At 36.3% G+C, this 15,107-nt stretch overlaps 1 protein-coding gene across 1 annotated transcript in view; it reads right to left on the reverse strand.

Moving 5' to 3' along the window:
- Positions 1-1,546: 1,546 nt before the first annotated feature.
- The window catches only part of LOC137397596 (uncharacterized), a 33,184-nt gene continuing 19,623 nt past the window's right edge, over positions 1,547-15,107 (reverse strand). Inside the window, exons 5-10 of the mRNA XM_068083890.1 lie at positions 14,742-14,953; positions 11,803-11,903; positions 10,448-10,560; positions 5,886-5,990; positions 3,119-3,382; positions 1,547-1,896 (exon numbers count right to left, since the gene is read on the reverse strand). Coding sequence (XP_067939991.1) covers positions 1,631-1,896; positions 3,119-3,382; positions 5,886-5,990; positions 10,448-10,560; positions 11,803-11,903; positions 14,742-14,953 — 1,061 coding nt within the window. The 3' untranslated portion in view covers positions 1,547-1,630. The remainder of the gene's footprint in view (positions 1,897-3,118; positions 3,383-5,885; positions 5,991-10,447; positions 10,561-11,802; positions 11,904-14,741; positions 14,954-15,107) is intronic.

Consider the following 15,107-nt stretch of genomic DNA (forward strand, 5'->3'; position numbering starts at 1 on the left):
CAAAACTGAGCTGAACTAGCAAGATAGCGAAATGTTGCGAAATAATAGATGCGTGTAATTATTTTATGCTAAAACTAATCTACACGTCAGAGGGACTGGTTCGGAATTCTAGGAGCGATGATTGTTAGGCCCAATTTGATTGTTCTATACTCCCAGGGATTAAACCAATTAAAACGCCGTGATTGTTATAGGAGAGCGCATTAGTTGGCTTAATTGACCAATGGCACACAAGTCGATTTTATACGTCATATATTGATGATTACCAAAACACTTTTGTTTTTTGGTAGACCTGTGTTTGGCTGGCTATATCTCAGCTTCTGGTTGGTCAATCTCCTTGATTCTTTTTTTAAAACATCAGTCAACACCTCAAGATGAATAATGAAGCATAAAAATATTATGCTTTCTCTATTCTTTAAGTGAGAAAAACTACCAGCAGAGCTCAGCTTAATCTGCAAAAAAACAAGCCGATGTTAATGCTCAATCTCTGTGCAGGTTCTCATCAGACAAAATATGTTATAGTTAAAGTTTACGTACTGAGTTGGCTGAGTTCTAAGCACACCATAATTCAGAATAATTCAGGAATACATAAATCATAATCACGGTAATTCAGGAATAAATCTTGTCTCATGAAAAGTTGGTATATGTACATGAGATGGTTATAGTAAGTAACCTAACATTATATGCTTTAAAAGTACATTTAGCTTGTAGGAGGCTTCAACTTATATGCTACTTATGGAAGCTGGCAGACGGCAAAGTTAGATGTCGTAGCTTAAGTGTGAAAGTTTACTCCTCTTGGATGACAAAGATCACTTTGGTGGCGTTAGAATTTCAGTAACATTTACGGAGTTTGGAAATTCTTTAGTGTGGATCCGTGTAGCTTAGTATGATCTATTGTACTGCAATATTTGGTCCTATGTTTGTGCACTTTGGAAGTTTTAGGTTGAAAACATAAAACAATAAATGCAAATGTTAGCTCTTCTCTGTATTACTTTACATGTAGTGTTGGTTATACTGTCTTGCTTAATTTTACATACCAGTAGTATAAAATTGTTTTATAGCTTTGCAATCAAAACTGCAATCAAGTTTTGTTGATTTCAATCTGCAAACATCCTTACCGTCATATCATTCAAAACAACAAACAAAATTGGAAATGATAAAAAGTCTTTATACTTTTGAAAAACATGTAATAAAATTTGGTGCTATCCCATCTTTAATGGCAGTTGAACTTTGATTCGTAAAGTGCTTGCTGCATTTTCCCTTTTCTGTTTTTAATCTCCTTAGTAAAGATTTTCTCAAAGATTTCATCCACAACTATTAATCTGTCCAGAAAGATTAAAATTAAGTTAAAATATATATGTTTATAAATTTATTGAACTATTGCTACATGATAACTAATTGACAACTTGACCTTTAGCAGCGTGATTGCCAGCGGTGAAAGCGTACACCTACAGAAATGACTGCCACCGAACCCAGCCCTGTGTAAGGCATTTGCTGACATCAAGTTTAGTGGTTAAAAACACTTCAAACAGAGAGATGAAGGTTTTGATGAATAATTACAAAATAAATTGTATTTCAATGAGCTCTTCTGTAGAATGAATAGATGAAAACAATATTAACAGATGTTATTTTGCTACTTGGGAGCCTTCATTCCACAAAATGCATAAAGGCAGGGATCGAAGGCATTTCCTGTGTATTTATATATAACATCATAGTTTGTGTCCCAGCTGCATCTCATTACCAAAGCCTTTTCTATGACACTCTTAGGGTGGTTGTATGCTCCATAAACTTCTATCTCTTCTGGCTTTCCGATTGCAGAAGGCAGAGGGTATAATGTCCAAAAAGGAATATATGTACCACAACTCCTTGTAGGCGCTGTATAATTTCTCATCAAATCTCCTGAATCAAATCGTATCGCTTTTAGTAAGCAAATTCAAATTATATCATCATCATTAAATCAACCTGTTCTTACCTATTAACTTACATCACCTAAATGGACTTAAATTATTTGTATCAAATCAGAACGTATCACTTAAATCAATTCATCCACACAAAATAAATATACCCCTATCAAGTCAAAGTATCAACTAAAATCACATCAGCTCTATCACTATCGACTCTTGTCTTAAATATCTACTTGTTTCAACTGTTTACGTCAAATCAGATTTTTATCACCTGTATCAAATCACAGTGCCTGTATTAAATTACATGGTATGTACCGAATCACATCATTGTAATCACATCAAAACACTGGTTTCAGATAAAGGTTCAACGATTTTATAAACTAGTAAAATCATTAAAATATTAAAAATATAATAAAATCAATATTAAAAGCCATATTAAAATCAATATCCTAACATAATTACTAAAAAACCTTTTTCTTACTGACCAGATAGATTCGTGTAAATAGATTAAAATACAGTATCCTATGAGACATCATTGTGTTCAACGCTTGCGCAGCTCGCTAAGGCTAAGGTTGCAATCTACTGCAAGATTAAAGTCACAACTGATACAAATGTCAAAACTCTGGCCAGGCAAGTTTATTAAATAGCAAGAGGTTGTAGTTCCAGAGTAGATTATAAATAGAGGAATGAACAGACGGCTGAATTTCACTAGTTGAACCTGGCATTTTGCTGGCTACATAATTGTTAGTTTAGCATTTGTGTTCTAGTTTATATATGTATCTGTGAACTTTTTAAATAGAGAGTAAAACGCTATGGTTACTACCTTTTCATTTTTTCCTATCCAATTTTGAATTTTTTTTTACTTTTCCCTACTCTTATTTTCAAACTGTTATTTTATTGGCTTACTGCTCCTTTTCACTCCCGTTCTCATCTGATCCTTGTTTTAAATTTTTTTTCATTTGCTACTACAACCGTCCACTTTACCTTCTCTTTAAACTTCCTCCCTCACTTTCTCCTTTTTCACTTTTACCATTATTCATTCATCCTTTTTGTCAATTAACTCATTGCCCACACCAGTTTAATCTGTCTTTTCTCACCCCTTCTCTCTACTCCCTTTTTATCTCTACTCACTCACCCCTTTCCTAACCTCAATTCCTGTCTGAGTTAGCTTTCAAAAGAGAAATATCTAGAAGGTAAATTGTAATCTTGCCTCTAACCTCCTTCGCCAGAAAACTTGAACCAAAAGCCTCCACCATACAAGTCACAAGCATAGCCGTTTTTAGAATGTGACGTGTTTGGTCTGATATTAGAGCCAGAGTCGTCGAGTCTCCACAGTTCATTATACTTTACTGGATTCTTGCACGCCTCTATAGACGGCGGAGTCGTTGTCAAGTGAGATGGTCCGGCTGTTGTGGAAACTGTGGAGTCAGTAGTAACTATCATAGAAGTAATGGGAGTGGTTACCAAAGTAGTGGTTGATACTGCAAATATGAGGTGAAGTCATAGGATAATAATAACCCATAACAAGATCTATCTAAATATAGTGATATGTGTGTTGGCTGCAATGAAAGGCATCTTAAAAGAAAGTACATGTAAATGGCAAAAAGTACAAAAAGCATTTAATGTGGCATCTGGAAATTTTTACCATTCCGATAAAAACTACTTGTATGTAGAAGTCAAAAGATTTCGTCATTGAGAAGATAACTCCTGACAAAAGCCTGAGTAGCACATCTTACAAATAGATCGGCATTGCAAAAGATTTTAATACGCAAGTGTCAAAAAATCACTCTTACCAGTTTGATTGGGCAAACGATATGATCCCAAAGAGCTGTTGTATATGATTGAAACGAGAATCTAATATGGTCATAATATATAATATAATGTTAATGAGACCTCAATTTCATAGCAGAGATGATAATGGCTGCCTTTCTATTCTAGTATGGAATATGAGTTAGAGCACAAGTTTATTGCCTCTGTCAATTTTGTGCAAAGCAGTACCGATGCTTGGAAATCCAGCAGTGTCAGTTGATCCATCGTATCGAGGTTGTACTAATTCGCAGTACATATGCACCAGTTTTAAATTTTTAGGAATGTACATTTGCAGTATGCATGAATTGCTAGAAAAACTAATCGTTTTATAATAAAAATGATCTTGCTTTTGCATGTAGTCACATGACAAATTTTCTTTTTTGTTGTATGCAGACAAAAGGAATGCGACGCCATCGATTATTTTCAGTTGCAGAATCGCGCAGTATTCGTTACTATTTGCGCTACTCGAGCCCAGCCAGTCGTGTGGAGTCTGCGTAGGATTTAGTTGCATCATTTTACAATCTTATGGCTACTGCGATTCACACCAATCGCGCACCTGCATAAGCTTGCATAGCAGGGGCAATACCTCGCACGCTATTCATAAGACAATGGTCTGAGCCAAGCTTAAGTGTTAGTGAAATGCGCTCAATAAGGTATGACAATCCTGTCCAATCTCGTGTCTCATTATTTTATTCGTAATAATAATTGAATGACTCCACTTTTAGTAGCTGGAAAAAATAGCAGAAGATGATGTTGGATTTTTGCTGTGGATAACATACTTGATAAAAAGCTTAGGTATGTCTCAGTCGATATCGCCTTGCACTACAGTAGATTCCTTTATGCCTTGCGCTACAGTAGATTCCTTTAGTGATCTGCCAGTCAGTGAACACTCAAACATTTCACTTGCAATCGGTATAGACTGCTTTGAATCTGCCATTGAGGGAGTTCTAGATAGCTATGATTCTTTTGAACATAAAAACACACATTGCTATTTACTTTAACAGTCTCTGAGTTTACTAGCCATCCACTAACCGTGTACCAACTAATCCCTCGCTGTCAAACCATTTATCTAACAGGCTGTCAAACAAGCATTAACAATAAGCAAGTTTGGCTAATCTACAGCTGGCTCTTTGCCAGCAATTGTCAATGTGTGGCCTATTAGCCGTTTTGTACATTTTGGCTGTCAGTATAATTTGCTCTCACTGTCTTTAAATAAGCTAGCGCCTCTCGAGTACAAATACGTAGCGATCATCTACACTTAAGGCAATAGTGAGATGACTCCAATCCCAGTAACAGGGATGTACTACAGTTCGCGATATGATAAGCGCAACAGACGCATAGTTGATAGTGTGCTAAAATCAAAGTTGTGTTTTCCTCAAACATTTTCTGACAATCTGGAAGTATAGTTGTTGTGAATGCAGTTGTTCATCGTTACTGGCATTCAGCCAACTCAATAGTAAGTTTATTTGATTCATCTAGTTGTGATATAGAACTTTTTGAATGTGTTATTGGACGCCTTTAGAACCTTTTCTCTTTTTAGCTTTCAGTACAATATACTTTTATAGATTTTTTGCTTTTATACACTTAAACTTTGCATGACAGGCAGGAACAGGTGTTTCAAAAGTTATTGACTTTACAAGCTACCTCTCTTGAATGAAAGAATTTTTATAAACCCTGTGATACCCAGCTCATGTGGCTCGGAATTTCCAAGTCTACTGAACCAATCAGTAACACGGTTTTGAAACTCTGACAATGCTGTGAGAAAGCTCCTTTAACTTACCTCCAATTTGTTGTCGATCGCTACATAAACATGCATTGGGAGGTTTCTCTGCAAGTCGATATCTATTGCTTGCAATTAACAATTGCAATTGAAGATCTTATAACCTGCATGGCAATTTGTAGGAATTATCAAACTTTTTTCATTATACCAAACTTGAAAGCCTATTTTGGTTTTATAAATATATTTGTATAAAAGCGCATTGCACTCATGGATGTATTTACTGCAACAAGTCCAGTTAAGATAATGGCCATAGCACTATCAACTATTTTCCTTGATAAAAAAGCTCTTTTGAAGTAAAAATGGTGTAATAAAAAAGCATCAGATGTTCAATTGCTGCAGAGGGGTTTATGAAATGAGGTTATTTGATTGTTAGTAAACTTACATGCTTGACTTACCATAAAACTTGGAGGGGGTTGAGTTGATGACAGCTACTGGGATAGCTATACTCAGACAAACCAGCAAAGCCACCACAACAGCAATAATCTTAAGGTAACACTTTTCTGCAAACAGCAAACTTATTTGAAATAGTAAAATGTATTAAATCGAGAGAGATAGCTTCAAAGATAGAGAAAGGGAGTAGCATTCATGTTGAAGACTCAGAACAAAAAAGTGTTGTTATAAGACTTATTTGTAACTTTATAATTCGCAATCAATGTTCTAGCATTTAGGAGTTGCCTTCTCCCTTAATTACTGATGTCCAGTTTTTGACCTACTTTTTGATACAGCTGTTGGCTAATGTCGCTTGTACTTATTCGGCTCCATAATCTCCTGTTAAAATGTTAGAGAATAAGTATTTCCATAATGATATACTCCAAGTCATTCAATTGATCTCAAAGGCTGCGCCTCTAACATAACTCTTTAATACATGCAAAAGGTAGTTGAACTTAGTAGTAAAAGCATTATAAAACCCTGATTGATTAATCATGTTTTGTAATCATGTTTGTGCCTGCGTGTGTTTGTTAGTCTGTGCAAAAACTATGTTTTTCCACATTTTTTGGCGGATTTTATCTAAAGATCACATTCATATGCTCTGTGTCTTCCGCCAGGTCGCCAAAAATGCTTTATTTCAAGACTCCGTCTGGTCCCTGAGAACCAGCCTCTTAAACACCCACCGGATTAGAAACTTGAGAATGTGACTTATGATGCATTAAGGCTGCCCTCGATGATACATTAAGGCTGCCCTCGATGATACATTAAGGCGGCCCTCGATGATGCATTAAGGCTACCCTTAATGATGCATTAAGGCTGCCCTCAATGATGCATTAAGGCTGCCCTCGATTATGCATTAAGGCTGCCCTCTATTATGCATTAAGGCTGCCCTCGATGATGCATTAAGGCTGCCCTCGATGATGCATTAAGGCTGCCCTTGATGATGCATTAACGCAGCCCTCGATGATTCATTAAGGCTGCCCTCGATGATTCATTAAGGCTGCCCTCGATGATACATTAAGGCTGCCCTCGATTATGCATTAAGGCTGCCCTCTATTATGCATTAAGGCTGCCCTCGATGATGCATTAAGGCTGCCCTCGATGATGCATTAAGGCTGCCCTTGATGATGCATTAACGCAGCCCTCGATGATTCATTAAGGCTGCCCTCGATGATTCATTAAGGCTGCCCTCGATGATGCATTAAGGCTGCCCTGGATGATACATTAAGGCTGCCCTCGATGATGCATTAAGGCTGCCCTCGATGATTCATTAAGGCTGCCCTCGATGATGCATTAAGGCTGCCCTTAATGATGCATTAAGGTTGCCCTTGATGATGCATTAAGGCTGCCCTCGATGATACATTAAGGCTGCCCTCGATGATACATTAAGGCTGCCCTCGATGATACATTAAGGCTGCCCTCGATGATGCATTAAGGCTGCCCTCGATGATACATTAAGGCTGCCCTCGATGATACATTAAGGCTGCCCTCGATGATGCATTAAGGCTGCCCTCGATGATGCATTAAGGCTACCCTTAGTGATGCATTAAGGCTGCCCTTGATGATGCATTAAGGTTACCCTTAATGATGCATTAAAGCTGCCCTCGATGATGCATTAAGGCTGCCCTCGATGATTCATTAAGGCTGCCCTCGATGATGCATTAAGGCTGCCCTCGATGATACATTAAGGCTGCCCTCGATGATACATTAAGGCTGCCCTTGATGATACATTAAGGCTGCCCTCGATGATGCATTAAGGCTGCCCTCGATGATTCATTAAGGCTGCCTTCGATGATTCATTAAGGCTGCCCTCGATGATGCATTAAGGCTGCCCTCGATGATGCATTAAGGCTGCCCTTAATGATGCATTAAGGTTGCCCTTGATGATGCATTAAGGCTGCCCTCGATGATACATTAAGGCTTTCCTCGATGATACATTAAGGCTGCCCTCGATAATACATTAAGGCTGCCCTCGATGATGCATTAAGGCTGCCCTCTATTATGCATTAAGGCTGCCCTCGATGATGCATTAAGGCTGCCCTCGATGATGCATTAAGGCTGCCCTGGATGATGCATTAAGGCTGCCCTTGATGATGCATTAACGCAGCCCTCGATGATTCATTAAGGCTGCCCTCGATGATTCATTAAGGCTGCCCTCGATGATGCATTAAGGCTGCCCTGGATGATACATTAAGGCTGCCGTCGATGATGCATTAAGGCTGCCCTGGATGATACATTAAGGCTGCCGTCGATGATGCATTAAGGCTGCCCTCGATGATGCATTAAGGCTGCCTTCGATGATGCATTAAGGCTGCCCTTGATGAACGTGCCATTTCCTGTGTTGCGAAAATCAATCACAAGTAATAGAACAATATCAATACTTTCTGCTAAGTATATATATACATATATCTGTAGAGATTGTTTTAATCTATGTATATATAAATATGCATAGAAAACTACTAATAGTTTCATGTAGAGAGTACAATCATCTGATGATTGTACTCTCTACATGAAACTATTACTAATAAAAACTATATATATATATATATAAATATATATATAAATATGTATATAAGTATAATATATATATAAATATATATATATGTATACCTCTAAAAGTTTGCTTGTCTTTGTGTGTGCCTGTATATGTCCAGCTATAGCTATAAAAATCTTGGATTTGAAATTTCGCATTTTGATGGATTTGAACTCACGGAGATTTCAACCGCAAGTTTAAATCCAGGCGCTCTATCGCTTAGCTATGTATAAAAGGCATATTGATCACAGACATCATCATATATGGTATATACGGTATACGGTATTATTTAAAACTCGATGAACTCGATTGCCTCATGAAACACGGTGCTTTTTCTTGTTTTCTTCAACTTCTAATTTTAGTTTTTCACAAGGTTCAATTGCTATATCTCGGTCAAGGCCAATTATTTTCACGCTGACATTTGTATTATCTCCTATTATCTCTATAGGAAGAGCCTCGACATTATTTCTCCGCTCGGTCAGACAAAGACAGTGCGATATTTCATTTTTACATTTATTGCTTCTGGTAGAGCAGTAACCTTTTTTTCACGCGCACACACAGACACACTTTTCTATGCAACAAATTGCTATTTTTAATTCAACATATTCAGGATTTATATTTTGTTTTCTCAGTTGATATTAATTGTATCATTACCGAATCATCATTTATAGTAATCGAAGCAAAACCGATTTAATTTAGCTATTACTTGCTAATTAGTTCACATTTACATCTAAAACCTTGTAGGCCTATAATAGATGTTTTATTTTTTTAATTCATTTGACCTGCACAAAATATTTTCTTCATGATATAAAGTTTAAAAGTTAAAGTTGTTTGCCAAAGTTTGTAAACTTTTACCATTGTTTTTATTTTCTTTTTCAATTTATTTCAACTACACAAAACACTTTTCTCCTGATCTGAAGTTTGAAAGTTAGAATAGTAAATGTTGTTGTATGTTCAATACAAATAAATTTTTTGTTCAAAGACTTTTTTATTACCCGGGCAATGCCGGGTGTTCACTTAGCCATAATTTAAAGATGAACTTGCTCAAAATTTTTAGTAGATTTTATCAGAAAGTATCAGTATTATTCTATTATTTGTGATTGTTATCGATGTTTGAGGTGATCTGACTGCCAGTATGTTGCAAAATTTAAATCAACAAGACTTGATCATGGTTAAAACGCTGAGTTTCAAGGGGCGGTGAATTCATGACATATAAATTGTCAGATAGGAAAGAGTTCACAAGCCAAAAATATACCGTCTCTTCTTTAGCCAATCATCAGCACAAATTTTTTATTAAGGTTGTAATAAAAATTATTGCCGACAAACCAGTATTTTTAAATTTTTGCATTCACGTTTGCTGAACTTTCACTTAAAACTTCAAATGTTATATCTTGAATGTTGCTTCAGCTTTAAAATAATAAAAATATTTAATAATATTAATATTGATTAAAATTGGCTCACATTTATCATCGTACATTGGAAATTTCTTATTTTGAGGCATTCAAAAGTAGATTTTGGATTGCGTAGGTTACCCTTCAGTTAAATACTGTGTGGTTCTGAAAACTTTACCTTGTCTAGGATGCAGAATTTGACGTTTGTTGCAAAGTTTGACAGACATGACAACATTAGTTAGTGCAATGCAAGCTATAAATTATGTAGAGGTCAATGAAGTGACTCATGTGGTTATTCTACCTGCTCCGCTATGTTAATAACATCACAAAACCAATGCTTTTTCATACACTCTGAAGTTTGCAAACATGATTTTGAAGATCAGTTTGTTTGCTGAGCCAAATACAAGCTACTTATACATGAAGTACCTTAGGTTTATCAGGAGTAGACAGCCCTGCCTTAATTAATAAGATGAAGCTGAAGGGACACCTGCCTCTTGTGTCATTGTTTTAATACTCGCAGTCATAAATTCTTAGTGTCATTCATATTCAATGATTTGTGGAAACTTCAGACTATCTACTAATGGTGAAAAGAAATAGCTCTCACTGTTGTTTGTAGTCTGTGAAATCAGTGGTAAATCTTCCCCCTCTGTAGATGTAGAATGATTGAGAAGGCTATTTGTGCTCTCCATACTCTCAGATCTTTCTCTAGTTGGTACACTAGTGAATACAGACTTAATATGCACACTCGATGTCAAGGTTTTACAGAGTTCATACAAGTATTATAAATGGTACGGCCACACGTGAACAAATTAATCGTTCATTTCGGTCAGAATGAACGAATACATGTAATTTGTTTCGTGTGGCTATACCTTTAGACTGATTAAGAGATATAAAGACTACTCACACTGTATCATGTCTCTTTGACATGCTTAGAACTATACATATGGCAGACAGCTCTCCCAATATCTTACAGTATCATATTTTATTGCTCGGTATTGCAGCTTTATATCAACATATGAATGGCATTAAACTTGGTGTATAATTCAGTTTTACAGGTAGTGTGATATAATATAGAGGTATATGACAACATTACTCAACATTACAGGTAGTGTCATATAATATAGAGGTATATGACAACATTACTCAACATTACAGGTAGTGTCATATAATATAGAGGTATATGACAACATTACTCAACATTACAGGTAGTGTCATATAATATAGAGGTATATGAAAACATTACTCAACATTACAGGTAGTGTCATATAATATAGAGGTATATGACAACATTACTCAACATTACAGGTAGTGTCATATAATATAGAGGTATATGACAACATTACTCAAGGCACAATCTTTACTGTAATAAGAGTCATATCCCTTCGTCTGAAGCCACAACAGGAGCATCAGGAAAAAATATTGCACCCCACAAGAATTGCACCACTCACACGCTTCGCTGCTTCTTGAAATAATTATACACATACTTATTACCCCTGAAGATCTGTCATTGCTTTCGAGACCGCCAGCGTACAAGACCACCAGCGTTGCATCACTCACACCCTTCGCTGCTTCTTGAAATAATTATGCACATACTTATTACCAATGAAGATCTCTCACTGCGTATGGGACCGCCAGCGTGCCGAACCGCCGGCATACGGGATCACCAGCGTATGGGACCTACAGCATACGAGACCACCAGCGTGCAGGACCACCAGCGTACAGGACTACCAGCGTACAGGACCACCAGCGTGCAGGACCACCAGCGTACAGGACTACCAGCGTACAGGACCACCAGCGTGTGGGGCCACCAACCTATGGGACCACCAGCGTATGGGACCAACAGCGTACGAGACCATCAGCGTACAGGACAGCCAGCATGCAAGATTGCCAGCGTATCAGTGAGAGATCAATAGATTGAACAAACATAGAATATTACATTTATGAGAAGTATGAAGGTACCTTAGAGGTGTCTCCGGGTTATATTGCTCACTTGTCGAATCTTGGATCAAGGAATATAATGTTTGCGGACCAGTGTGTGAATTGCTGTCTTTCTCTGGACCCTACAGACAAGCAAACCTGGTTTCTATCCCACTAGCTTGTTAATAGGAGTATATTCAGGAATATGCTAAGCTTTGCGTGTATGTATCCGCTAAAACTGGTTTATCTTCGCAACTAAATATTGCATTTGTACTGTGTATCGCGTCTTGTGAGAAAGAATTCAACTGATGAGTTGTGATGCTAGTGTTTTATTTCTATCACCAGTTTCACCATGAAAACTATAGGTAAAATAAGCATAGTAAATATTCAGATAACATTGTCTTTAATTATAATTCATATAAAACGATGCATGTTACATGATAAAACAAGAACTATTTTTGTTTCATAGCAGCCATCAATTCAATGAATCCAATTATAAGAAATGTTAAAAAATGCATTAAGATTGAAAATACCTTGTTGGCTCCAGACAAGATACACAGTAAAGGCATTAAGATTGAAAATACTTTGTTGGCTCCAGACAGGATACACAGTAAAGGCATTAAGGTTGAAAATACCTTGTTGGCTCCAGACAGGATACACAGTAAAGGCATTAAGGTTGAAAATACCTTGTTGGCTCCAGACAGGATACACAGTAAAGGCAAAATGGAGATGAAGTTCATATAATTTTCCAAGTATCTTCTTTAAAATGATATGTGTTGAAGTAAAAAGTTTACATTGCTTATCGCAGAATTTGCTTGTTTTCTGGATGAGCCGCAGAGTAAGAATGAAGAGGGGTGCTGTTTTGTGGATCCAAAGGGAAATTATGAGAAAAACATCATGAATCATAATTGTTTCATTGCTATATATTGCTCAAATTGCTATATAAAGGCAAAAGGTCACATGTTGCTGACAAAATTGTGACTTTCCGGATGTGATATGTAATTAATTGTTGATTTACACACAAGTTAACTGGTGATATCATGAATTGGCTGAATACTGTGTTTAGACATGTGTTTACATTGTTTGGATTTGATGTGTAATTGTTATTTATAAGGCTACTCCTACTTCTAAATATGCTGACAATGATACTATGAATTTAAGATATGATATCATGATACTAAAAATCTTACAGCATTTATATCTAAGTAGAGTTTCTGGACAAGGCCATGAAATTAAAATTTATGATTTCACTTCATCTGGCAGGTTTTGAAGCTATTAAAAGCCAAGATAATTAGATTTTTAAGAGGGATGCTGAAAGATTCCCACTTGAGTTTCTAAATGATACCAATGTCTGATTATACTAATACTAAATGATACCAATGTCTCATTATACTAATACTAAATGGTACCAATGTCTTACAGAAGTTTCTGTGAGATGCGCAATTCAACAACTGCCAGCATTTTAGAGTCGCACAAACTCAAAGCGATTCAGAACCACTCGCACAGGTCTACACTGGTCTATTTTGTCAAACTAAGTGAGTGTGCCGGTGAGAAAGTGACAGACAAACTTTTCATTGATCAACTTTTTACTGGGACAAAATAAATCTTCTTTAAGTTAGATTAGACACTCAGTAAGATTAGACACTCAGTAAGATTAGACACTCAGTAAGATTAGACACTCAGTAAGATTAGACACTCAGTAAGATTAGACACTCACTAATATTAGAAACTCAGTAAGATTAGACACTCAGTAAGATTAAACACTCATTAATATTAGACACTCACTAATATTAGACACTCAGTAAGATTAGACACTCACTAATATTAGACACTCAGTAAGATTAGACACTCAGTAAGATTAGACACTCAGTAAGATTAGACACTCACTAATATTAGACACTCAGTAAGATTAGACACTCACTAAGATTAGACACTCAGTAAGATTAGACACTCAGTAAGATTAGACACTCACTAATATTAGACACTCAGTAAGATTAGACACTCAGTAAGATTAGACACTCACTAATATTAGACACTCAGTAAGATTAGACACTCACTAAGATTAGACACTCAGTAAGATTCGACACTCAGTAAGATAAGGCAATACTTCAAATTAATGCAGCCACTAAAAAGAATGTATCTGCATTGAGCTCTAAAGCTATTTCCAAAATACTCTCAATTTGTTCACAGTCTTTGATCTCCTTACAAATTAGCTACAAGCTTATAAGCTTTTAGCTACCTTAAAAGCTTTGCAAATTATGCCAGTGAGTTTGTATAGCAGATGGACGCCTTCAGATCAAACAAATAAATAGTTGCACTTTCTGTATTAAACTTGTTTTGAAAAATTAGTTTCTTCTCCAGCTTTAGATAGAATGATCAATAATTATTTAAAATACTAGGTCATGGTCATCTTCTGTCTGATTGAGAAAACAGGAAACTTTTGTTGGCTCTCTAACAGATGACTCGGAGGTTAACTTTCATTGCTTACTCAAGCATCAGTTCGGTCAACTTTTCTGGAATATTGTTGCAACAATCTACCTGGTTATATCTTGTGTTCACTGAAGCGCAGGTAGTCCTTGTCTTTTGATTAATATTATTTTTATTATAATTATGATCATTACTATGATATAGTTATTATTATCATTATTATTATCTTTATTATTATTATTCTCTTTATTATTCCTATTACGGTTTTTCTTCACAGTCGTTTGGTGGTAGGTGACTGGTTTTAGTCCGTGTTGAGTCCGGGTCTTACCAAAAGGCCAAAGGAGCCAACATCTTTCTCATTTCTACTAAGAGAGGACCTTCCTGTCATCTGGCTGTCATCTGCATAGTCTCAAAAGACAGGTATACTCCTACCTCGGCCAGGTATGCTATATGCTTCATTGATATTGTACCGAGTGCACCAATTACTATTGGTACCGTTTCTGTCTTCACATTCCACAGTCTGTTTATTTCGAACTCAAGCTCTTTGTATTTACCAATCTTCTCATTTTATATTCCTTCTGTACTACCCTTGTGTCTCCAGGTATTGCTATGTCTATGACCTGACACTGTTTGGTTTCTTTGTTTATTAGTATCAGGTCTAGTCTTCTAGTTTCAATAACCTTGTCTGTCTGCACATTGAAGTCCCATAGCAGCTTCACTTTCTCATTCTCCAATACAGCTTCTGCATGGTGGTTGTACCATTTTTCTGTGTGGGGCAACTCATGTTTCTTGCATATGCTCCAGTGCACTGCACTTGATTATTATTATCATCATTATTATTATATTTATTATTAACCTTATTATTATATTTATTATTATTATTATTAGTTAGACCAGATCTTTTAAAATTAACAGTTACT

This window comes from Watersipora subatra, chromosome 5 (genome assembly GCF_963576615.1).
Source record: "Watersipora subatra chromosome 5, tzWatSuba1.1, whole genome shotgun sequence".
NCBI lineage: Eukaryota > Metazoa > Bryozoa > Gymnolaemata > Cheilostomatida > Watersiporidae > Watersipora > Watersipora subatra.